A 27,845-nucleotide genomic window follows, 5' to 3' on the forward strand; every position below is an offset into this window, starting at 1 on the left:
CGTTAACGTTTGTAGTTGCACTTTGAATATTCCGAAAAATTGGATAATTGTTTTTTGGTTTGACATTAGTCATTTTTTTAATTGTCATTTGAAATAAAATATGTACAAACATATGTGATTGATAGGAACGCCAAGAAAAAATTCAACAACGATTTTAATTATTGAATTTATTTATATAAAAAAAATGTGTTTAACTTTTAATATTTAAAAAAAATCTTTAATATTAGTCTGAACGTAATAACTATGATAAGTGTATATGTGACAGTCTACAATTGTATGTACAAATATTTCCAAAGAATTATCATGCATTATTATGCAAAGCATAGTAAAAAATTGAATAAAGAAAATTTTAATTTTATCTTTACCACATTTAATTAAAAACTAATTGAACAATTTTTGAAATTTCAATAACTGTTAATGCACATTGATCGTCAAAAAGTATTGCGAGGCCATACAACAGAAAAAAAATAGATTCTATTTTTTAAAAATCGATTCTATTTTTTAAATCGATTTTTATTGAAAAATGGCAAGAAAATGCAAACAAAACTTAAATCATGGAAACGAAATCGGTCTCACGTTATAAATACTAAACAAATTTTATTGAAAGGATGAAATGAAAAGTATGTAGATGATTGGATGTGACCCACACTGATAACATTCCATCCAGTCTATCGATTTGTTTACAACTTTAAGGAAATATTAAAAACAATGTTTTGTAAAAGATAACAAATGAAAGGTCAATACATTTTTTTCTTCTCCTAATTTATACAAAAACCATTTCTTATTATGATTTTGGTGTTTTTTTTATCTTTTCGTGTTTTGTAAAAAAAAGTTGTCAATTGAATTTTTCTAAAAAGCTTAAAAAATTTACCAACAATATTTTGCATATGATAAGATAAGTTTGATTTCAATATTTATTTTTGCTCCCGAGGTTTTCAGTCCAAAACGAATGTTTACCAATTTTGAAAGATCTTATTATTTATATACAAAAAATATATGGATTAGATTTTAAGGAGGGGTGGGGTAAGCAACAAAATTAGGCATACTATAAAATTAATATGAAGTCAATACCTTTATTTATTTACAAGGCATCGAGAATCTAACATAAATTTTTAGCAATTTTGTGAATTTTGTAGATTGTAGTTTTTATAAAAAAGCAGAATGTTGGATTTTTTAAGAATTGTTGTTGAAAACTGTATTTTTTACAAAATGATATTAGTTTGAAGCCCATGTATTGGAATCGTTGCAAAGACATATTTTTTTTAATCGTTGCATTTTCCATACTGATAGAGGAGGCCCTGTAAGCTGCACCAACTATAGAGGCATCAGTCTACTCAAGATCGCTTAGAAAATCTTCTCTGCCGTAATATTTAAATATCTAGAGCTTATCGTAAACAAGCTGATAGGTACTCATCAGTGTGGTTTTAGACCAGAAAAGTCCACAGTCGATCAAATATTCACTTAACTGCAGATCCTGGAAAAACCCAAAAATATCAAATCAACAAGCACCATCTCTTTATTGATTTCAAGGCCATGTTTAGTTTTGGTATCCCTACCAAACTCGCCTGTTTGTGCACGATGACCATGGAGAATTCGAGCTGCTTCATAAAGAAAACAATAAAAACTTTTGATGTCAAAAAATGCTTTAGATAACGTGGATGCGATGTCATGCGATAATATTAATAAGCTATCACGTCAACACTAGAGACACTCTCTTTCAAAATTCTGTCCAATAAGTGGGAAATGCCAAGACCGATGTCTTTGTAAGAACTTCACCATCGACAAACGTAACTTTGAGATAGTTAAGGACTTTTTTTTACCTAGGCTCCGTTATGAACAGAGAAAATAAAATCAACGCTGATATCAAACGAAGAATTACTCCCGCTGTTTCTTTAAGCTTAGAAAGCAATTGAGTAGTGAAGCCCTCTCTCGAGCGATCAAAGTGTCGCAATATAAGGTCCTCATCAAACTGCCCGTCCTGAAATACGGTGCAGAAGCAAGGACTATGAGAATAGAGGGTAAAGGCAAGTTGGGTCGTTTCGAGAAAAACATTCTTTGCGTAATCTACGGCCCCGTGTGAATAGAAGGTGAGTGGAGGAGACTTACCCAAAAGGATAAAAACCCGTTAATGGATTCCTTTTTAAATTATATTAGTTTCGTATCATCTCCCTTAAAATCTTTCATTAAGATTCTAGAGACCTTGAAGCGTCGGGAAACGTCAAAATTTTCAATTCGACAATGGAAAGTTAATGAAAATGAAAAAAAAAATCAAATTATTTGACAAAACTGACAACATTTTTAATTAAACTATAATACATATTATATTCCAAAATGTTAGGACCTTTTTAATATTTATGTGGGGTTTCTTGTGTGCGAACCATCTTTAGGTCCGCCAAAACATCGAGTGTAGCTTCGGCTGTGTGGAACGTAGCACCGTACCTCTTCGATTTTTGCAAACAAAAATTTGTTAAACAGGCAGAATAACGATCGCCATTCACTCTAACGCCCACTGCTTGCTCATTTTCGAAAAAAAATGGCCCAATTATGCCTCTGGATCAAAATCCGCTTTCTGTGCCCCAAATGCTACAATTTTGCTTGTTTACATACACGCCAAGATTTAAATGAGCTTCATTTGAAAAGATAATTGTTTTTGGCAAAATTGGCATCTTCTCTAAGCGTTGCCCAGCGTTGTTCAAGCGTTTACACAACCATATTTGTCCAATACAGCGGAAGGATAAAACTAATCTTTCGAATCAGTAAGGAGCTAAGTGTTACCATTCAAGAAATAAGCACTTGTTGAAAAAAAGCGTTAGATGGCGAACAGTATAGTTAGTTATTATTAAATACTAGGTTACTTTGACGCTGACACCTGTATCATATCCCTGGAGTGAAATGGCTTACTTTACGTTTGAAAAACGTTGAAAAATATCAGTGTCTTTTTTTAAAAGAATTGTTGACTTTTTTTAGCTGAAATGATAGTGGACAGCCCCCATGATCTCCATAGTAGTACGTTGCGCCAGCCGTGCAAGACAGATCTTATCAATGAAACCAAAATATCATGTTAAACATTTAATAAATTTCTTTAATTTTTTAAAAGAATTTTAAATTTCGTCTGTCCTGTGAGTAGTACATATCTGACTTAACTCAGATTTGTCTTAAAAAAATCTTCTTTTCATCAAAAACCTTAACCGCTAAAACCAAATTTAATAAAAATGCAATATTTTTTTTAAGAAAATTGTTTTGTTCTTCATTTATTACGTTCTATTTTATATTGATGTTCATTGTATTTACAATTTTATCTAGTTATTTGATGAAGTATTTTTGTTTTTCAAGAGTATGCAAATAATTTCAAAACTTAAAAAGGAAACATATTGTTCTAACATTAACTATAGGGTTGTATCCATCCAAGATTTGTTCTTGGATCGTAACAGATGAATATTAAGATAGTTTTTTTTTAATTTTTTGTTTATATAATTAAAATTTTTCGTTTAAATGATGTTCTTAACATTTAATTAAATCTGATTTGCTATATAATGTAAGTATATATATATTTAACTATGTCTTATAGGTACATATATTATAAATTACTTACATGTATTATAAACATTTAATTTTTTTTCTAAGGCCTTTAAAGTCAGATCAGATACAGTAAAGCTAGCATAATAATATTTTCTGATAATACTCGTAATTATAATTTTATGTTCGTGAAAATAATAAAAAAAAAAAGAAATAAATAACAATAGAATATTTCGTTTACTTTTTGTTCGAACCTTTTTATAGGTTTGTCTCCAAATTAGAAAATAAAATAAGATTTTGACGTTTATACAACATGTTAACATTCTACTGGGCTACTAGATGTATCTTATATTTACAAGCTTTTTCGATTTTATTTATAGCTAAGGTAATTTTAAATTTTATTTTTTTGAAATTATTGAATTTTTGCAAGTTTTTAACAAATATTTACATAAATTACATTAAATGTTATCTGTATCTTTTGACAAGTTTTTATATTTAAAACCAATCGGGTGCATTACAAAAATTATATGATACACATTTTCTTGTTAGAAATAAAAAATATAAAAAATAATTAATTAAATTGTAGTAAGAAATAAAACCATACCATCCAGATGTTATAAAAACTTACTCGTTGCAGTTAATTTCAGACAACACCTTTTACACCTCTTACAAACAATTTTGTCATCAGCAAAGTTGTAAATTCCAGAATTGTAAATTTGCAATGAATTCTATTCAACAGATCAAACACATAACTGAAACCAAATCAGTATAGCATAAAAGTAATATTAAAACAAGATAAAATTAATTACAACTTAGACTTAAATATTTTTTTCAATGGATATTTTTTGGAAATTTAATTGACCTAGAGTTTGATGGAGACAAATTAATAATGGAATATATTAAAACTTGTCTTCAAATTACCGACAACATTTTAATCCTAAAGGTTCGTAATTTTGTAATTTTTATTTTAATTTACAATTTATTTATATTTTTTGACAAAAGTTTTCTTTTTTAATATCTTAACCTAGATTCAAGTATGTTTTGTTTTGTAAAGCGTTCATAGTATACCAAAGCGTTTCTTTCTTCTTTCACTTTTGTTTTCTTATTAAACAATTTTAAACAAAAAAAAATATTTAAATAAACAAATGTTAAAAGCAACATTTAAGTTATATATATTTTATTATATAGTTCTTTTTGTTTTTAGAAAATAAGAAAGATATGGTTCAAGCAAACATAGTTCTGATATCACAGTAATTAAAATGTCTGTGTGGTAGTACAGTTTTGAAATTTTATAAAAAAATATTTAACTACATTAAAATTGAATATACATCCATTATACAAACATGTTATAGTGCACAATCTTATCTATAGGAATTATATTTTAAAAGGGTATTTTTTTAAGAATTATTTTATTTAATAATTCACATTTATAATTTTTTTCAAATTTTATTTTAGGACAGATAACGTGTAAAAAATAGATATCCCAAAATATTTACAATTTTAAACAAACTTTTTATAAAATGGGTGTGAAATTAAGAGAAAATTAATAAACATACATTATGTAAAATCGGGATAAAGCAAAATAATTTCTTAAATTGTTTTAAGCCTTACATAATATTATATACAATATTTTTATAATAATTCTTTTTTAGTTATGAAACTATTTCTAGTATTTGTGTATATTTTAATATTTAATTTTATTTTGCATTTATAATGAAATAGAAAACTACTGATTTGTTCCCAAAAACACTTTGTTTGTTTTTATATTCTAATAATAATTAATAATTTACTATACATTAAGGTTTAAAGAACAATTTATCAAACGATACTTTATTCTTGTTTTTCCCAATTTGTTTATTCAATAAATATGGGGAACTTTTTAAGAATGAAATAAATTTTTGAGTGAGGTTAAAAAAAATATTTTTATAAAAAGTGAAAATGGCATTTTTTAAATATAATAAATATTAAAAACAATGCAATATATCAACAAAAATTAAATGAATTGGTTTGAAACTCTATTAATGTGCATGTACCTTAAATATTCAAGCAATATTGCAATTTTGAAATGGTATTTATGAGTAATAGTGAACTTAGATTGTCAACACATATTAAAGTAAAATACTGATCGCAAAAACTTCCTCTTGGTTGAGTTCAGTTAAAGTTTTTGGCCCTTTGTAGCATGTTTATGATATTGGAATTTGTTTTATAATGAATCATTCTGAAGTTGCTTGGGTAGGCTTAGGAAGCCTACCTATTTTTATGTATGCAACATACAAATTAAAATGAAACTTCATAACGGAAAACTCTATAATTTAACTAATTTATAAGGGAAAATCTTTTTTTTAAATGTCATACAAGAAAGAACATACTCGTATACAATTTTATAGGGTGGGTTCAAGAAAATAAGAACTTGTAGATTTGATCTTGTTGAAAAGAAGTTATTCTTTATTGAAATTTCAACAACAAGCACAATGATGCAATCAAAATCTAAGCTTGCATTTTAAGTTCATGCGATTCAGTACTATTAAGTTGTTTCTGATGAATTTAGCAGGCTCTTTTGAATCAAATAATTTCCATTTTTTTCAAAATCAAAATAAAATATATTTTTTAAAAATAGAAAAACTATTAAAAGGAAAAATTAAATTAACATACTATTTACTTAAACTATGCAGAGTTAATATCATTAAGCGTTTCAAATATACCTTAAATCGTTGTTTATTAATTGTTTGTTTATTTTGTTCCTCCTTAAAATTAATTATTTTAACTTAAAAAATAGTGTATATATAATTTACATTAAATCCACTTGTTCTTCTTCGATATTGACGAGCGGAGCCTGCGGCCCCACATTAGGTTGTATCATACAATTGTGCCTTGTAGATGTTGCGGCGACGGTGCCATTGATTGTAATTGCTCCTGTTGATATTGATAGGCGGAGCTGCTGCCCAAATCTGCAGTATTCATGCACAGTGATGATCCACCGAACGATGAGCCGCCCAGAGTTGATGGATTTATGCCGCCAGTTAATGGCAGACCTAGCACTTGAGTTGGCTCTTCTGGAGGTGTGACCTGCAAGGATATTTGATTCTTTTCGATATAAGTTGAATATATATGCAAGTTCGCCAATTGAAATGGGATGAAATGATGACGCCAGAACTTTGCAGGGATAATTCATTTTACCTCGAGTCCAATACTGCCATTGAGAGCGATCTTGATGGGATTTGAGTGATTCGTTGCTTGCATCAGCGTGGTAAAGTGGCTGATTCCGATTTCTTCCAATGATGATTTTCGTCGGCCACTTACTCCGACATTGGGCAGTCCCTGTCGCAGGGAACTCGATCGACGTAGCAGAATATCATTTTCAATCTGAAACACGGAATGGTATTGCATGTTAGTATCTGGGTCCTTCTTACCACAACAATTTATCCAAACAAATCGATCATTTTATGTATGGTGAGTGCATGGTGATCAAAAGGAATAATTTATTATAAAATTTAGCAATATTTCAATTGTTGAATTTTTGGATTTTTGTTTTAATATTTAAATATTTGATTAGTGATTAAAAATAAACATTTAGTGAGACGACATTGAAATGGAGAAAAAAAAAAAGAAACAGAAAAAAAAGAAATGTAGCCAACCCGTAAGGAATTGCTGCGTCCACGAGCTGAGCCCACCACTGTCGGACTGTCGGGTAGAGAAAGAGAATTGGATTTAATTGCGTGAATTGGTGGTGTGCAGCGTGGTGATGCATACCCAGCCAAAGTCTGGACACTTTGCATTTGCATTGGATTCATGCTCATGCCGGAACCGCGTCTTGATCCAGCACCACCTACACCTGGTCCACAGGCAGCTCCGATATTAATATTCGAACAGAATGATATGTTTGACTTCCGGCGTGAATTGTGACGTTCGAATGTTTTTTGCGCCGAAAATGGTGATGGTCGAACTAAGTAGCTGAAAAATATTTAAAACAAAGTCGTGTTAGTCTTATTTTTTTTGTGTTTTAAAAGACTTTAAAAAGGTTTAACTGTTAAGCAGGATTAAGGTGTAAGGAGTAAATAATTTCCTTTTTTAAATAAATTTGAAAATAAGCTACATAGAAACTTTCTATTGGAATTGTTAATTTGAAAAATGTTAAATGCTCATTGCAATCAAATGTTCTATGTGTGTGTTTTATCTTAAACCAAAGAGCTGAGGTACAAGCTAAGTGGAATATGAATTTTTAATATCGCCGGTGTTTCTTATAAGGTTTACATACAAAATGCAAAGTTTGTACTGTTGTCTCTTGTAGATGAAGTTGTGTTTTTGTTGGAAAACCAAACCTTACCTAACCAACAACAACAATTAAACAATTTTATAAAGCACCGTCATTAAGCTATCCAAATTTAAAAGTTGCTGCCTTCTGACAATATTTAATCATTGAGAGGTAATATTTTTGAAATCGGTCTTAGTTCCTCAACCAGATAGTAATGCAAATAATTGGTTAGAGGGGTTATCATTTTGAGAGTTCCAAATTGGTACGAAATATTTGGAAAACTTTTTACCATAGTAAAGATTTTTATTATTTTTGTCAATATTGAATTTTCACATTTTTTTTGCAGGAATTGAATATTATTTTTTAAGATAATACATTTGGGGTTTATATAGAGCGAATTAAGGAAAATAAAAGCTTCAGTATTATTTCCACAGGTGTTAAAAGACCGGATGCAATATTTGACATACTTAAATATTTAAACCCTAAGGTTTCTAAGCAACAAGTTAAGACTTTGTTATTTATTGCTGTTAAGCTGAAAACAATTTTTTTCAAAGAGTCAAACTTTTCAACATGTGTAGTATTTTCAATGATTCAAACTAATATGCAACCTTTTCAAAACTTTATTTTTAGATATCTATTTGGGAGCCATTGCCCGACTTATGGTTTTTTTTCGAAGCCGGAATGTTTATTTTGTGGAATTGGTCTTGTATAATTTTATGAATAATCGTATGTTTAAATGAATTATCAAAAAGTTTTAATTTAATAAATAACTTTATAGTTTTTTTTTTAATAAATCAATTTTTTTTTGTGAAAAAAGTGCGCAAAAGCATTTAAGTGCAGTATGGGCTTGGACTTCAAGTTAAATATAGGTAAATTTAAAAACTGTGCAAGTATTTAAAACTTTGTGTTGTGTAAAGTTTAAAGTATTGTAAAGAAAAACAAAATTAGCTTTTTATTTATATTAATTTTTTTTTAATTTAAATTTGATTTAATTTATAGTGATGATGAATATATTTGATTTGAAGCTCTATCACCTGCTAAATGAAATTTGTGATTCTTTTCCGAAGAGTAGAAATAAAAACAATGTATTGAGAAAGTAATTCAATTTTTTAAATATTGACCTTTCATTAGATATCTATTTAAATTGTTTGGAGAATTTTAATGGTTTTAAACCATTTGCTTTTATTGGAATGCATTATTTTCATTATGTTTCCAAATTTGGAGTTTTTGCTTGCATGATGACATGGAATTTATGCAAACATTTCCAAGACAAGGCTTTTAAAAGAATGCAATCGTTTATGAGTTGAATTGAATGATTAAATTCATTGGATTCACTTGAAGTCTAGAACTTTATTGCAAAAATGTAAAGAATGAAAAGATTTTAATTGAATGCAAAATTTTCAAAAGAAATAAAAGACGGGAAATTGAATTGTTTTTCATCGGAAAGATAAGGACTTGTTTATTCTTTAAGCATTTATTTCTATCTCTAAGTCTCTCTATCTCCAGGATTAATTTTAAACAGTGCCATTGTTACGGTTTGGCGTGAAAGTTTAAATGTCAAGCCTAACTAAACAAAAACAGCTGTGCTGATAATTTCTTGAAGGACTTAACATGTGTTTCACTAATTTAAAACTAACCTAAATCGTTAAATAACGAAGCAATTGGGATTTAAAAACGCTGTCTTTTTTCGTTTTAAATTGACTACATTTACTACTCATTTTAAGGTGTAAAAATGATCAAATCCTTAAGCAATGTGGAAGTATATAATTATCATTATGTTAACTGTAATTTGTTTTAATGATTTTTTATGACAACTGAATCACTGTAGACTTTCGATGATTTGTATTGTATGAAAATTTAGCTTAAGGTACCTACTTGTATTCAGGACTGACCAACACTTTTATGTTTCAGATAATAAAACAGCTCTTGAGGTTGGAGTGTTGTAGTAGGAAAAAATACTTGGTATATAAAACTTTTTTTTATGTTTGTAAATGGAAGACGCGTTCTTAGGTATTCTTGTTGAAAGGGGTATAGTTGATAGTAAGCCTAGCATACATTAGGTATACATAATGTTGGTTTAATATTCTCAAAGGATCTTGAATTAAGATATTTTGACACAAACTTACATGATATCTCCTTCCTCTAACTTAAGATCACAGCTTGGGTTAATAATCACATACGATAGATGATTTCGCTTCTCGCTGACGTCGTCATAATCAATGGTCGGTAAGTTAAGTGATTCCATTCGGCTACGAACCAAATTGGCTATTTCGGCTCGTTCGATTTGTTGAGCATGGTTGTCCCTGGCCTCGTCGGCTAGATTGATTGAGTACTGGAAAAACATAGAAGACTGGTTTACGATTAGATTGTTTAGAGTGCTACAGTGTTTTTAAGGTGATTTTTGGTTGAAGGTTGAACGAAGGGATATTCAAGTTTTATGGGGAAAAACAAACAAAACAAAAAAGAACGACATCTATGAATGGGATCAAGCGCAAGGTATCAAGCCGGATGAGGAAGAAGGGAAGGACAGGTAGACGTAAACTATACTCAGGTCAGTGAAGGGATGTAGCCAGGCAACAAAAGAAAGCAAGGGGTTAGTAATTTAGTTGTTATAATAATATTCAAGCAATAATTCCATCTAAGGAAGTCCTTGAAGCATTTTTAGATAAGTTTAATTTTTTTTCCATTTCAATATTCAGTTTTTAAACTGATGTGCTTCATTTTTCAGCCAAACTACTTTCGTGTTCGGAAAACATTTTCAAAATAAAAAAAAACTCGCATTCTTTTGCTATTTTCGGTGCCAGAAGTGTGTTTTTTACTTTTGAATTTTTATTTCAACAATAAGTTCAATATACAATCAAAATGCATTTATGTATATTACCTGATTTACCTTTGTACTTTTGGCAGCATTCGCTTTACCTACCTTTGAGTAAGCAATCTGGAGGTCACTACTGTATTTGACATATGACTGAGTTGGGGGGTAGAAGTTTTTTGTTTTGTTAAATAGAAAATTGCAATAGAAGAAAGGGAATATTAATTTTAATTTTTCGTTTTGTTTTGAAGTATTCAATTTTGTTGTGCATTTCTTTGGATGAAATGTGCTTATAGTTTTTAGTGAGAGAAAAATGTCAATTTTTGTATTATTGATACCTTTTGTTTAAAGACATTTTTTGGGTGAACAACTATTTATGTGTGTACCAGCAACTATTTTTAGTCTGTTGGTAGTGATAAAGATAAAGTTATTTAACAATGGTGCAACACATACTAATTTAGCTTTTATTTCTCTTAAACATTGGGAGTGGTTAAAAGGAAACAGTTTATCCCATGTAATTGTTGTTTGATTGCAAAATTCAAAATTATGATAATTTTATTCATTAAATTGAAAGAGTTTGCTACATTTTAGTAAATTATTTTGTTTTACTCTTCATTAAAAAACACATAATTTTATTTTAGTAAAAATATCGAATTCAGGAATCTTGATTATAGTTAATTAAAAAGTACTTTCAACATTTTATTGATGAACCCAAAGAAGAAGAAATTAATATTAGTATGGGAAATACTTTTTTTGCAGAAAACCACCGATGATAATAGTTCTATTAATAATTTTTCAATATGAGTATATCCTCACATATAGATACATTTAATTTAATTAACATAAGATCGATACTTTAGAGATTTGCGACTTAATATTATTTATGGATAATAAATGATGAAAGGTTAGCAATTAATAATTTTTAATATTTTAATCAAATTGCGTTTAAATTGCTAGTCTAAGTAGTTTATTTTTAGACGGATTCTGTTAAAGCTACGACGCAAATTGTGATCATAATTTGAAAATTTTAATAATAAATTTGCGATTTTTTACAAAAATTGTCTTTTTCTAGAATTTTTTCAAACGTATAAAAGACAAATAAAGAACAGTGTTTTAATGTTTGCCTTACAAATATTCACACATAATATCACAGAAAAGGCAAAAAAGACTTTCAAAAAAATTGTTTTTTTTACTTAAGCAATTTAAAAAATCTAAACGTTTTGGTTGACCCTAAATAAAGAGTTTTTCAATACGGGCGGTCAGAATTTGAAATGGAATCAAACAAGCTGTGCGTGAGGTATTAACAAAATCATTTTTTTATTTGAAAGGCCCATGTATCGACTTCTTACGGTGGCACGGATCCTAGTTGTCCAATTTTCAATGACTGTTCCGCATCGATCTGCCTGAATTTGAGCAATGGCGTGTTTTATGTTAACATTTATGGCATCGGTCGATTGTGGTTTATTTGCAAAGACCTGCAACTTCAAAAATCCCCACAGGAAAAAGTCTATCGAGCTCAAATGGGTTGACTTTGGTGGCCAATTCACGTCACCCCTGCGAGAGATAACCTTACTCTCAAATCGTTCATGCAAAATGTTAATCGTAGGGTTTGCTGTATGGCACGTAACGCCGCGCCACCATGCCGTCCTGCAATAACCATTTGGACCATAAGAAATAAGTTATCATCGTTATGTGGAGCTCGCTATTGACGGTGACCGCCTCACTAAAGTCGTTTTAACAAAAAAACTACGGACAAATTACGCCCAAAAAAAACTTCAACTAAATTTGATACTTTATAATGTGACGTGATACCAAACTAATATAAATTCAATTTAACTGCAGCCTTTTTAAAGAAATAAAAAACGAAAAAAATGTTCGTCACTTTTTTACAAACAAAAAATGATTTTGAGCACATTATGAAAAACCACAAAAAAAATGTTTGCTTCAAACTAATTTTATCTTATAAAAACATTGTTTTTAATATTCAGTCAAATTTTATTGAAAATCCAACCATCATTTTTTTCATGAAGAACAAAATTTACACAAAACGGGTAAAAATTGGTGTTCGATTCCTTATATCTCGTGAAAAAAATGAAGTTATTGACTTCAAACGATTTCATTCTTTGCGACTAAAAATCCCGTAAACAAGAACAGATTTTGAAATAGAACTTATCTTTTACGAAATATTGTTGCTTGTTTAAGTTATTACAGTAAAAACGAAAAACTACAAAAATAACAAAAGACTGTTGAAAAATAGTTTCGAGGAAGTTTTATATTTTATTAGTCTTAAAAAAATCAACAAACGGGCAAACGGTGGTTCGTTGCCTGGGCTCTTTTTACTTGCGACATATAGGAACTATGTATATGGCAAGTTTTGCCTTCATAAGAAATTTCGAACACGAGATTTAAATCAAACATTATATAACGATGGTAGAGAAGTCGAAAAAAGTGGCTCCCACGATTCCGTCCGTCTAACCTGCTCGTCTGTTAGCGCTCCTACAGTCTAAACCATGGGGTCGATTGAGTTCAAACTTGGAAGCCAAGGCTTTGAGCAGATTCGCACTAGGTGTTTTTTTCTTTTTTTTAAGATCAAAACTAACAGTGGACCCCGTACAATTTTTTGGTCAAAAAACGAAAATAAGAATTTTCGCAAAAACAAACCGATTGATTTTTTTTTTTAATTTTTCCTTAAATTTTATTTTTTAACTTGGCTTTTTTTATTTTCTCAGCAACTTAAGAATTGATTTCAATATTTTTTTTTTTGAATTGCCTTAACAATATTTAATTATCAAAAGTGCATTTTTTTTGTTTGGATTTTTAAGAAAATATTGATTTTATTTTTTTTCAAAATGTTCGACACATTTTTACGAAAATCAAATGTAGAGTGTATATTTACAATCACTAAACAACTGAACACCAACAATATTTTTAGAAGAAAATTGAAATATTATATACATACAAAATTAATTTAAAAAAAAATTCTTCAAAATCAAAGGTTTCTTAATTTATAAAAAGGCTTTTAAATTTTTGAAGACAAACTTAGTTTCAGAGCGCATTGTTTTGACAAAATTCCTATCTTTTATCCAAATTAATGAATTTGGTACATATTAATGTATTTTTCTAACTAAAACTATTGTAAATACCAATGATGGCCGTGTAGCACATATTATATTAACGAATATGTTATGTTTAGTTAACAATCTATTTTTAAGTGTCTATCAAGAAGAATTAACTTGGTACCTTTGTATATACGTTTTGAAACCTTATTTGTTACACAACCAATAGGCGATCGCCTTAAAATTTAAACATACATGTTCTTTCTCTTTCTTATCTGATAATTTATTTTCTATCCTGGTTCTTCCAATTTGAATACGGAACCAATTATTGTTTTCTTTAAGTATGCTTACAAGTATTTCATTTTCGGGATGAGTTGTCCTAGGATAAGCTGTTTCTTGGGATGAATCGCGCCTTTCTATATACAAAGGAAATATGTACGTGGAAACTAGCTTACCGACGAAAAATGGTGTGTACCCGATAATCCATTAACATAATATTTTCAGAGTATTTCATATTTTCATTATAATAAAAAGTTAAGTTTTTTCAACAAATTATAAATTTATATTCAATAAAATGCATTTGGCATAGTCTACGGAAAATTCTCTTTGTTTTGACACCTTATTTGCTAAAATAAGTTCCGTATGAGAACCGAAAAAGGGAAACATGCTACAGCGAAATAATATTAAAATGATAATGATTTGTCCAGACTTAATTTCTTGTCAATCACTAAACAACTGCATCACAAAAATATTTTTAAGAAAAAAATGGAAAACGATTTTCAAAAAAAAAAATTGAAAAATGGAGCTTTTTTTTGACAAATCAAATGGCATTTATATCTTTGAAGACAAACTTATTTTACAGGTATATTTTTGAATCTTATATAGATACTTTTTTAAAGAGACCCTTTGCAAAAAAAGCTAGTTCAAAATCTTTAAGCCCTCCAATATAGTATATGAATAATTTATAAAAACTTAAGTAATACATGTAATGTCTTTGTATACACTATAAAAAGATATATATTGTTAACTTTCAGCTAAGAATTTTTAAATATTTTCAAAAACAACAAGATTCAAGGTATCATTTAACCGACATGAGACCAAGAGGTGAAACCGTATATTTCAACTGAAGTTTGACATATCTTAAAACCTCAGGCCTATCATAGTGTCCGATTGGAACGAAATTTTCTCAAAAATTTAAGTATTATTGGAAAGTCAAAAATAACTTTAATTTTTCACTTTTCAACTGTTTGATGAACAATATTTCCAGGGGTATAACCGAAAAATCAAATTTTTCCAAACTAAGCTTCTGAATGATATTCAAAGGAAAAAATGATATGAATATCAAAACATGCGAGACCCGAACGACTCCGACTATTTTCAAGTGTCAAAGCTTCCATCGGATTCATATTATCCTTTTCATAGAATGTCACCAAATATATGAACTCAGTCTTTAAGTCTTAAATTCACAACAATACGTTATAGTTGGCCCTAAATTAAAAAGTCAAATTTGTTGTATAACAAAAGTTCGCTGGCCAATTTAGCTCGCTTATTATTGAAAAATAACACGGTTATAAAACTTTTCAATTTCAATGCAATGTAAAAGTGTTTATCACTTGAATATTAGTAATTAGTTTGCACTCATCAAATGTCAGAAATAACCCTACTACTAAGTAACTTGCTTTTATACGAATGGTGATCATTAATTAAGAATAAGCTTAAAGTTAAACCTTCTTTCTTTAAAGTGTAAGATATGCGCTATTACATAACATAATATAAATTAATCTCTAATGGAAACAAAACCATCTTATTTGCATAAATGTATTTGTTTTCTTTAATTAATTTGAATTTATTCAATAAGCTTCAGAAATACAGTAGGCATATAAAAAAACTTTTTGTAATTTTCCTTGGCATAGTAAAGTCAGCTTAACATGAATATCCAAAACATCCAGGTTTACATATGTCTTTGATCTCATTTTTTCAAAATCGAGTTTTACTGCCCTATATTAGTATAATAAATTACATAGTTTGAAACAGTTTAACTTTGTTGTTTTACAAATGAACTACTAACCTTGTAAACGAAGAAAAATAAACGTTAATTTGTCATCAAAATAAATTTAAATAAACTATTTCAAAAGCTTTTATTTGAAAACAACACACAAAGCTTATCATGTGTGAAAATGTAAATATTTGGATACAAATAATATTCATAATGTTGTTTATGTTTGTTTTTCGTAAATATTTTATTTTATTCTAATATCAAGTTTTTGTATGTTTTTGAATAAAATTACTCATTCGGGAATTAGCCTTTTGGTCTAGACCAGTTTGCAATAAATATAAATTAAAATAACGATTTACTATCTCTGGTTGATGACTTATTTTAATAAAATAGAAAAAAAGCTTGTTAACTCAATTGTTATCTAGTAGAATTTAAACTTTTATAAATTAGTTTTGTTAGAGGGAATATGTTTTTCTTCATTTACTTTGAGCCGTTGTTTTTGCACCTATGTACATATATTATGTTCTGATATTGTAGTTAAGATTTTTAAAGTTTAAAAAAGAGGTTTTTCAAACAGATATTGGTTCTGTTTTCAACTGAAATAATTTTGAGGTAAAAAATGTTTATTTTACAGCTTATTAAGAATTATATCAAGCAAATATTTTTGTAAAAATGTTTCGAGTCAAAGAAGCTTCGAACTGTCTTCAAATCAAATCAAATGGGGTGGCGCAACAATCCGTTGTGAACCAGGGCCTAGTGACTTACAACTCTCAACCATTCCTGTGTACGAGTACTGTTGTCAGGAATGGAAGGAACCTACAATTTAAGGCCGAATCCGAACGGCTAGTTTTGAGAAAGCACTTTTTCATGACAAGAATTACTCTTGAAGGATTTGTCAATTCCTCGCAAGAGGTAGTACCCGCGAAAATTATTTTTTTTTTAAATTAAGGTGGTACAGGCAGGGATTGAACCCTAGACCCCTTGCATGACAGTCCAACGCACTTTTTTTTTTTTTCAAATTCATTTTTATTTATTCAATCTTAAACCTATCTTAAAGCTAGACAAAAATTCATAAAACTGGCCTAATTATCCATAACTTACAACTAACTTAATGGTCCCATACGGACACTCTAAGCTAAGTCCAACGCACTAACCATCATGCCACGGGTACTACCGAACTGTCTTACTAGTTTGAAATATTTGTTGTTTGTTTATTCCTAAATGTTTTACCAAAACAATCTTCATTTATATGTTCCTACCCGTCTGTTAAAAAATGTATAAGAATTCCTGGAAAATTAGTTCATTTCACTCAATACAAATTTTGATTTGTAAACAAAACTTTAATTTTGAATTCAATAAAAATATGTCGTCACTTAATTAAAATCTTTAAACATTTTGATTTATTCTCTACAGTATTGAGCTATTGCAATTATTTTTAAGTTTTTACCAAATGGCATCATAATTTAAAATGTGTTTCATTGAAAATGAATTAACGTCAGTTAAACAAATGTTTATGTGTTAAGGAAATATAATAGCACTACCTATATGTAGTAATTAATTATGGACTCTATTTTATGGAATTTCTTATACATATATTTGAAAAGATAATAATTAGAAAAAATTGTCTATAAAACTTGAATTGTTACTTTGTTTTCGAGAATTTTTGAATAAATAACTTACTAATTAACCGTAACCACCGAAAATAATCTATACAATTTATCACGATAGACACAAAAATAGTTAGATATTATTTATGCATAGTTATACATTCTTACACCTATACATAGATATCTATATTTTATAATATCAATCACCCTTCTTTAGCGTAGTTTTAAATTTAACGACTATGTTGAATTATTTAACAGTGTTAAGAGTTAAGGTAATTTAAATGGAAACAGAGCAAGCAATAACTAAATGAAATCAAACTAAGTACTTCAACTTATAGAGAACTTTAATAACCTCTTAAGACGAAGTTAAGTATATTAGTTCTATAAACTAAGATGTTTCAAATAAATAATTATATATTAAAAACAGCAAAGATAATTACCAAGCATTCATATTGAAATTGTTTGATTCGTAAATAATTAGGATCCTAGGAAACAACAAGCATTAACCAAAGCTAAATACTAAAAATTTATGGTTCATCAGATTAATTTGTTATTATTGTGTTGACATAAGTTCTAAAAAAGCTTTGGATTCATAACGTATTTTTAAATTATTTGTCTAACGATATATACTTTTAGATGTTTTATCAACTGAAACAATTTGTTTTGCTTGGTTTCTGGTTGTTGCATACTTTAAGTTGTAAAGGGAAAATTAGCGGTTTGAAAAATGTATAATTACCTTTATGAAACCATCTTTGTTAATATTCGAAGCTTTTGGATCAGTATTAGGGAAATACTATAGTTTGAAGGAAAATACGTAAGTGTCTAAATTTGTTACAACTAATTGAAATATCATCCTCTTTCTGCTTGTATAACGTATTGTACAACTTTATTTCTTTTGAACACTTTGAAGAGATTTTTCAAAAATCTTGAGAGAAATCAACTTTTATTTTGACGTCGCAAATAGTAATTTTTAGAAGTGGCACGATGTAGGTATAAGCAAGAGTGTCCTAGTCGGACTTTTTTTCTTGTTAACTGCCTATAGGAAGTTATTGTAATCGATTTGTCAATTGATTTTTTTTATTATTATTTTTTACATGCACTCAAGTTGTTATTAGTACCCTTTATATTTAAACACAGTGCGAACACTACGAAAATAGGGAAGTATTTAAGAGGAGATACCGGTGCACATTGGTCTTAAAGCTCTGAACATCAAAATGGGAGTGAAAAACAGAGTTGGTCAAAACATTCCACATTCTCGATGTGCCATTTAAAAAAGAATCTCTATACTTGGCAGTACGCCCGAAATTGAGCTCAAGGGTAAACTGATGGGCATTCCTAGCAGTACGAGTATTACGATCGAATTGTTTAATACAAATGATTATTTCGCTAGAGCATTGTTTATAAAAGTAACAATAAAACAATGACAGGCATGAGACCTTGCGGCCGGCGGTGTTCAAGAGAAGCAAATGTCTCAGTGATAGAACAATCTCCTATCATTTTTAGTACGTTATTGGGTCTCCAGTCCAAATATGATAGTTATGCTCGAGTTTAGGACGAATAAAACCTTTGTTAATTATGGCCAGGTTAGAAGGGGTAAAAAACTTTTTGCATCGTACCAGACATTTTTACTACCTTCGGGACATTGTAGTATTTTTGCCTTCTGATCATGTAAAATTTTGGTTCGTCGAATATTACCATTACAGGTCCTTCTAGCTTGTATGAACTTATTCCGGTTCTCCTCAGTAGGGTTGGCTTTATGTATCCGGAAACTTGCATCTTTGATCCAAATAACCTTTTTACAGCTCGAATAAACCCATGAGTTTTCTTTAGGTTTGATAAATTTTACCCTATTCGTGATAAAATTTCTCATTCCACAAAGAATTAAATTTGTAACCATATCTGCGCTGCAATCCACGTCACTATCAAGGAAGCATAGTGACCAGTTAAAGTTTCTGAAGAATTCATTGAGGCCTTCCCAGTTGGCTTTCTCATATTGCCAAACGGTTCTCATAAAAGTTTTTAAATGTTTATGTTTTTTGACAATCAATATTCATTGATTTTTTTCAAAATGTTGTAAGTTTGTTAGCACGTCAAAATATTATATATATTTCATATAAAATTTAATTCAAGTCGCTAGCGTTATTGGTTCGTGAGATATTTTGGAGTAAATCAGAATATTATGTACCTTGCTATGGTAAAAAAAAACCACCCACTCAGAGGGTCCTTTCTGTATTATTATTTGTATAAAAACATTTATTTGAGGTCGATATCTCCACTGGATCTTGAGATATGGATGATAAAGAAGGGACGTACGAAAATATGGATGGAGGGGACCTACAATTTATATGCCACATCCGAACAACAAATTCGAGAAAGCACTGTTTACGACAAGAATTACTCTTGGAGGATTGACAAATACCTCGTAAAAGTCAGTACCCGTGAAAAAAACTTAAGATGGCATGGCAGGGTTTGAACCCAAGGCATTTGGCATGACTGTTCAAAGCGCTAACCATCATGTCGCGGCCTCGCGGGTACTTCTAGAGAAAAAACATAACTCGACACACAGGAATGATTGCGCGGACGCAACGGATTATTGTGCCACCTAATTTATTTATTTTACAAAGTTTGTTTCTTGAATCTAAAATCGAGTTTAAAAAATGTACAACTCTTAAATTTCTATATTTTGTTGACTTTACAGTTCTTTCCTTTAAATGCTTTCGTTATTAAGCTGAGTGCATATACAAAATAATATGATCTTATTTTTCTTTGGCTTTTTCATAATTTATCCTGCACAATTCACTAGGATTTTCTTTTATTCTAATCAAAGCCAACATCAAAAAAGGTTTGTGGTAATTAAAATTATCATTTTTTGTCTTCATAATGCACATCAGCACCTCTTCTAATCTGACTCGTAATCATACGGCAAAGATTCATTAGTTTTAATGCAGACATTATTCGTAAGTTGGTTTCAAGAAACACCTTCATCATATTCTATCGCAAACTCTAGAAATTCTAACAAATTAAATGGCACCACTTGCCACTCCAATTTATTCTCATTAAATCAAATTACATACCTACACACACAACAAGCATATGCTCTTGATATTTTAGCATACACTGCACACAGGAAAAGGCTCAGTTGGTGTTCCTGATGGGAAATACCCTCAGTATACATACATGCATACCTACATTACAATCTCACTTAAGGAGTCTGGAGTTGGTAAGGAAGATAACTTTCTAGAAATTCTACAAAGTAAATCTAAGAGCGACAAGTTAATTACTACCATACAACCGGTGGAACAATCAGCTAAACACCCATAAGAAATCAAGCAACAAAACGAAAGGCACTCCATGCTCTTTCCTTCTGAAGACCTCAAAATTCATTAAGCAGAAAGAGACACATTCCAAACCGCTCATTAAGGTCCTTATTTAGTATTCATCAAGCAGAAAGCATTTGGCAAGGACCTAAAACTGTTTCGTTGTTTTATTTTCAGAAAATATAGGTATCTGAAAATCTACGACCAAGTTGGAAAACTCACGATTTCTTACTGAACTGAGTCAGTGAGAGATGGTAGTTAAAATAGTGTGTTGCATTATGCACTCTTCCATGGGTGGTTTGGTCGGCAAACCCTACGGTTTTGAAAACCCAGGAACTTGTAAATTAAGAAGAGTGATGTGGATGGCCCTTTATTCGTTTGTATTCGAAAAATCTTACTTTGCGGGTATGGAGTGTCCTGCAAACAAAATGCAAATTTTCAAATACGGGTAAGATATTTTCATGGGGAATTTTTTGAAATTCCAAACTTGTTGTGAAGTAACCCAATGAGTATATCTCTCCCTATATAAAATATTTTCGAAGCACGTTCTGCTTGTGTTTTAAATTTTAAGGGTTCAGTGTTTCATGTGGTTTATATAGAGACACTTACTCTTGCTGCTCAACAAGCAGAGCACTATGATATTTGATCCTTATTTTTTTTTTTTTCAAAAATTTGAAAATGCATTATACATACATATATATAACATGAAATTGTATCATTTAATAAAAAGCGTAAAAGAACATAAGTGGAATAAATAAGAGATCTTTATGGGTTTAAAGTGTTTTTGGGAATAACTAATTTTTGAGTAGTTGTTGAAAGGAAATATTGAAAGAATACATTATGAAGTGTGGAACAATCGTAGTATTTTGCAGCTTTGGGAATGTACGCTAATTTTGATTACTAAAGCCAAGAGTTCTGAATTAATACTTTTAGAAAAGGAATTGACCCTTTTGTTTTTTATCAATCAAACAGAGCAACTTTGTTGCAGTTCGCTTTCTTACTAAATCATAGACCTGAATCTTCATATAGGAGTTTTTTAATTTACAAATAATTAAATTATATATTCAAATGTTTTGTATCGAAGTCAACTGTTTTACAAACCATTGATAACGAAGTAATTCAGAGGTTAAATGTCGCATGTAGAAGGATAAAATGTTCATAGAATACTAGAGTAAATTTTACCAAAAATCCTTTTAAAAAAAATGTAGTACTGTAAAATAATAGAAAGTTGAAATAGTCGCTATGTTTTGCCAGTTTGGGTGTTTAAATTAATTTTGAAAATCTGTAAAAGAATAGTTACCAAATACAGCTGCAAACATAGAGCTTCATTGAATTTATAATTTGCAAATCACCAACATTAGTTTGTACATCTACAACATTGTCAAGTAGGGTAGCTTCAGCTATTGCTTTAGTTTTACTGGTAAAAGCTTTATTTTTCTTTGAATTTAATTGAGGTGTACAACCTCTAATTTAAAAGTTATGTCTCTGAATGCACATCCACACTTTCGTCTCTATTAAATTTCATCATCATGAAAGCATCAGAAGTGTTAATTGTAAATGATAACATAACATACACATGAAAAATGGGCGGATATCACGCCTTCTTAAGATATGATCATAGAGTTTTCGCATTTGAATAAAAATCACCACTTCCACTCAGTTATTTATCATCATTCTGTAAGATTTAGAAGTAACTTACTTACTTACTTCAAGTGGCGCTACAATCCTGTGTGAATTAGGGCATCACCCAACAAAACTTCTCGGTCTAACTCGATCCCTAGTTAGATGTCTCCAGTTTCATACTACAAGTTCGGTGTGGTCACTTTCCACTTGTGCCCGCCACCTATGATTTTGTCATAGCCCATGCTTCTCCACCGTATAGGAGGATGGGGATAATGAGGGTCTTATACAGCTGAAGTTTGGTCGCTCAAGAGAGGGCTTTGCTTCTCAATTGCTTTCTTAGTTGTTGTTTTCTGTATTTAAAGCGGAGCCTAGGTAGACAAAATGCTTAACTACCTCAAAGTAACGTCTGTTGATGGTGGTGTTTTGACCGAGACGTCAGTATTTTAGGTCCTTTCCTGATGACAGAATGTACTTTGTTTTGCCCTCACTAACCATTAAACCCATTTTTGACGCCTCTGTATCAATACTAACAAAAGCTTAATTGACATCACGTCATCACGATGAGTTCTTCCGATTATGTCAATTTCATCAGCATATGATAGTATATTAAAAATTCTCAATGGTCATCCTGCATAAACGGATGAGTTTGGTGGAGGTTCCAACTCTAGACATGGCTCTATACAAAACAGCTCATCCCTGTAAATGCTCTAATATGCTGCCTTAAATTAATGAAAAGATGGTGGGTCTCAGCTTGATGTTCTTGGGTTTTTTCGGGATCTGTCTTAATGTAAATATATGATCGACTGTGGAATTTGTTGGTCTAAAACCACACTGATAAGGATCTATCAGGTTGTTGACGATGGGCTTTAGACGTTCACATATTACGGCAGAGAAGATTTTGTAAGCGATGTTAAGTAGACTGATGCCTCTATAGTTGGTACAGTTAAGAGGGTCTCCTTTTTTCAAAATAGGTCTTACAATATTGAGGTTCTATTTATTAGACATTCTTTCTTCCGATCATATCTTACAGATAAGTTGGTGCATGCTCCTAACCAAATTATCTCCAGCTGCTTTGAGAGCTCGTCATTCAAACCATCTGCTCCAACGGCTTTGTTATACTTGAGGTTATGTGTATATGGCAATCTTTAATTCAGGCGGTGCTGTTGGCTTTCGACGTCTCTGTTGAATGGATCATCCTTCCTGACAGTGGAATTCGGTTCGTCGTCGCCGTTATACAGACTGGAGAAGATGTCTATCCATATCCTCAGCATTAGCTACGGTTCCACTATGATGTTTCTACTTTCGTCTTTGCAGCCTTTGGTTTGAGGTTTATGTACTTGTGAATTTCGTTTTACCTGCTCATAAAAGTTTCGAACTTCATTCAGTTTCAGTTTTTTGCGATTTTAACAGTGCTGCATCTCAGAAACTCCTTGAAATTTGGTAGGGTGAAAATTATGAACTAGCTTAGTAAGCGTTGACAATTTTAAGTTACTGGCTAAGTTGGTATTGTACTTGTACACTATCGCCGTGTGCCCTATGTTGTTCCTCAATATTTTTCTTCGAATTTGAAAAAGATAAATTTAATTCTTCGGAATATTAAAATTTACTGGCGCAAAATTTTAAACAACCTATTGCTAAAGGTTTGACAATTTACTAGTTAGCAATTTATTAAATATTTAGCAATCAGGGAATTCAAATTTTTAAACCTTTCTTATCGTATTGCTAACTAGCCAACTGCTAATTGCCTTTTACGCTTTAACGGACCCATTAATCCAAATTCCCAACTGTTGACTCGACCATTTCATCCACAGGTCTTATAAGTATAATTTAAGAGGTGTCATATGGATTTAGCAAATTGCTAAAAGTTAAACTAACGATTCCGTTATTTCAACTTTAGTAAATTGTTAACATCGTTTAAAATTAGGTAAATCAGCCATTGTATTTTAAAATCTTTAATAATCCCTCCCAACCCAAAAAAGATCAAATATAAAAACCAGAAGTCTGTTTTTAAAAATTAATCAATTCAAGACTGTTAAAATGTAAATATACAAATTTTTAAGAAATTGCTTATAAATCTTAAAAATCAATAGAGAATCAAATTGCATTGTGAATATCTATAACTTTAATAATATCCTGTAAGAAACGTTTAAAATGTGTTATTTATGGCAAGACATTTCCAAAAATACATTATCATTATTGTTATTATTATAAAAATTAACAACACCAACAGTACAACACCAATATAAGGACACAAAAAGAAGAAAAAAATCCAATGAATGGGGTTAACAAAATTTGCTCCTTATTTCTATTGTGGTTTTATCGGCCTCAATTTTCTTCACCTTAATGAAGTCATCTTTGCCGACAGCAACAGCAACAACGACAACGATGCCAACAACAGAAATAAGAGCTTCTTATAAAAGGTAGCTATAGAGATTTTCTCTAACGTCTAACGCTTACGTTACGGAAAAAAATAAAACAAAATTACTATTTACAAGGAAATACAATTTGCTATAACGACACAGCTCACACAAGTGATTGGTGCTGAAAAGTAGATTTAAGAAAACGTTTCCCAAGGTGTTCTTTTTTTTTCTTGCTTATTCTTTACGACAGAAAACAAAAATCAAAACTTAAGATACGCAACAGAGAAAGTGAAAGAAAAATAAGAAAGAAATTGGTGGTGGTACACAATTTTCATTCTATATAAATTATTTTGTTTAAGAATTGTTTTCTTTTTTGCTTTTAATTTGATGGAATTGGTGGTGAAATTGGGACTATTTGGATTGTACTTACAGATGATCCCTTACGGTCAGAACAACCACCCATGCAAGTGGTTGGCTTATGATGAGCCGGAGGACGATATGTCACGCCTCTTAGGGCTTCACTGCTGTCCTTTGTTGACTCCGGCGTTCGAGATCCTTCATCGTACTGTGCATAGTCAGTTTATTTTTTGTTTTTAATTTGTATTTATACAAAATAATAATAAATATAATATAATTTTTTGTTTTAATTTAAATAAACTTTTTTTTTCAGAGCAAATTCAAATATTGTATCCAGACAACAACTAAGGGCTTATTTTATAAATGTTCCTGACACAAATTATGACAGCAAAGTACAAAAACAAAATAAAAATAGTATTTCTTCATGCAAATCTAACATAAGGTAAGTCTAAGAGTATAATCATATCATTATTGCTGTTTGTATACGAGTCTACATGTTTTTATTTTATTTTGAAATTTATCAGAAATAATATTTTTGTGTGACAAAATCCATCATGTATGTAAATTCGGAAAAAAAATAAGAAAACAAACACACGCATTCGTTAGAAAGTAAAATAAAAATCAAGGATATCACATTTCTGAGATAAATTTGCTATGCAAGACATGTGAAGGTATTTATCTTTTAAGTGTATACAGACAGACAGAAAAAAGGAACATAATAAAAGATACAAAATGGTGTGAATAAAAAATATAGAAATATATATAATAGCTAGTATAAGAAATATGGTATGAGCATTCAGGCAGATTTTGGTTGTCATGAACTGTGTGTGTGAATGTCAGTGTATAATAGAGGGTACGTTTGCATTGGTATGTGGGGGATATTATATGAAAAGCTAAAGGAATATTCCAATTTGATTGTCCTTTTTGTTGTCGTTTGCTTGTGTGATGTGTGTTTTAACGGCCTAATGATGATTGAAGGAACCAAAACATAAAATAAAACAAAATAAAAATCGAACATAATTATGAGAGCTTAAGTGCATTTCCATTGTAGTTGATAATTTAATCGTACTTTAATATTCAAACTAATTTTTTTTTGTCATACTTTTTGATTTACAAATTTTAAAGCAAAACTTTGATCTAAATACGTATTCAGGTTTGAGACAAATTGACTGAAGTTTTAATTTAACGTCAAAAATGTCGATGTACTTTCCATACTTTGATACCGGTTTCTATTTTTGCTCAATTATTTTTGTTTCAAAAAACAGTAGAGTCACGGTTCAGCAATATTTGACAAATTAAGGTTTTTTACTCTGTTCTACAAGAAAAATAACACTTTTTTTTATCACATCAGATGTTTTTATGTCCCTAAAAATGCTAAAACCAATCACAAACGGGACTTTTCAGGCAAAGTTTTGTATGACTATTTTGCATGGCAGAAACCTTTCTCTTCTAGATACAATTTAAATCATTTTAGTATCTTACTAAGTTCCTTTAAATTCTCATTACATGTAAGTCTTTATTGGACTTTTTAAAAAAGTTTAAAGTAGACTTTGAATTTAATACTTTTATAGTTTTGAAAAATACATTTTGACGTAATTTTTAGCGTGGATTTCGAATTCATAATTTAATTTAAACTGTTTGCTCAAGTTTTATAAAAATATCAGTTTTCCACATTATTTTTATGTTTTCTAACATATTTGAAACAAAATTGATATAAAAGAATTGTTTAGGCAGCAAATTCGTTACAAGAGCAAAACTCACTTATAAACTGTCTGTTGAAAACCGTTTTAGCATAAATGTAACATTTTATGAAGAATTTTCGACTATTATTTAAAATACTAAAAATATTTCAACTCAATATTGAAGAAAGGTATTAAAGGTTTGGACAACTATTTTATATTTCATTGAAGAAAAAGCTACTTCATAAATTTAGATGTACTTATATACATAAGTATGTACGTGGTTTTTCGAATTTTAAAAACTTATATCTCAAAAACCTGACGTGATACATTCCGATTTAAATTATGGTCACAAAAACCCATTGGAAAGGTGAAATTTGCATAATATAATCAATTTTCATTTAAAGAATTTCGAAAATTATTAGATCAACGATTGAACAATTTTTTTTTTAATTAGACGTGAAACGAATTAAATTGTAATTATCTTTTTATTTTTTTTTTAAATCTTACTAAAAGTTCAGAAAAATATTTTATATAAGATGAGAAGTTTGATGTTTATATCTTAATTTGCTCTCAATATATTCTTGATTCAATTCGATTTTTAATTTTAAAAAATATTAATTGAATTTGTATAACTAAAAATTAACAAACTTTACGTTTGTCATCGTAGTGTTATGACCTGGAATTCTTACGCAAAATTAATATAAAAACTATAGGTTTGACAAAACAGAACCAAAGTTTTAAATGTTATTTTCACTAACTAGATACCATCGTGACTACATAAAGGGTTATTAAATTGGCGCGGGTAGACTTTGGCGCAACGCGACATCTGTCAAATCTTTTGTTTATTATTTAGTTGTTAATGCCAAATTACCATGCAAGTTACACGATTGAACAGAACGTTCAAATGATAAAGCTTTATTATCAAAATTAGTGTTCTTTAACGCAAACGTTGGGTGCATCTCGCCCCTTTTACGGTAGACGTGATAACGCTCCACAGTCGACTCCTCTACGTTTGGTGGCCAAATTTGAGACGACCGGTTCAGTAAGCAATCAGTCAACACCCGTACGGTTAAGGAACGCAAGATCAGCCTAGAAAATCGCCGAGGCCCGTGAAAGTGTACAACAGAACCTAAGTCACTCTATTCCTCACCGTGCACAAGAACTCGACCTTTCGCAGACTTCAACTTGGCGAATTTTGTATCGGGGCTTGACCCTACCCCCGTATAAGATCCAACTGACTTAGGAGCTCAAAGTTCATGACCATAGA

The 27,845-nt window shown here is 30.1% G+C and overlaps 1 protein-coding gene across 30 annotated transcripts in view; it reads right to left on the bottom strand.

The window, feature by feature from the left end:
• Positions 1-3,220: 3,220 nt before the first annotated feature.
• The window catches only part of LOC129950363 (potassium channel subfamily T member 2), a 216,593-nt gene continuing 191,968 nt past the window's right edge, over positions 3,221-27,845 (bottom strand). For 11 of the 30 annotated variants that reach the window (XM_056062287.1, XM_056062299.1, XM_056062278.1 and 8 more), the window contains 6 exons: positions 24,970-25,104; positions 10,650-10,736; positions 9,895-10,100; positions 7,152-7,467; positions 6,694-6,879; positions 3,221-6,600 (listed from right to left, as the gene is read on the bottom strand). In XM_056062287.1, the coding sequence (XP_055918262.1) occupies positions 6,373-6,600; positions 6,694-6,879; positions 7,152-7,467; positions 9,895-10,100; positions 10,650-10,736; positions 24,970-25,104 (1,158 nt within the window). In that variant the 3' untranslated portion in view covers positions 3,221-6,372. Of the gene's footprint in view, positions 6,601-6,693; positions 6,880-7,151; positions 7,468-9,643; positions 9,815-9,894; positions 10,119-10,649; positions 10,737-24,969; positions 25,105-27,845 lie in introns of those variants that run through there. The other 19 variants (XM_056062290.1, XM_056062302.1, XM_056062303.1 and 16 more) reach the window with 13 other exon arrangements.

This window comes from Eupeodes corollae, chromosome 3 (genome assembly GCF_945859685.1).
Source record: "Eupeodes corollae chromosome 3, idEupCoro1.1, whole genome shotgun sequence".
Taxonomy (NCBI): domain Eukaryota; kingdom Metazoa; phylum Arthropoda; class Insecta; order Diptera; family Syrphidae; genus Eupeodes; species Eupeodes corollae.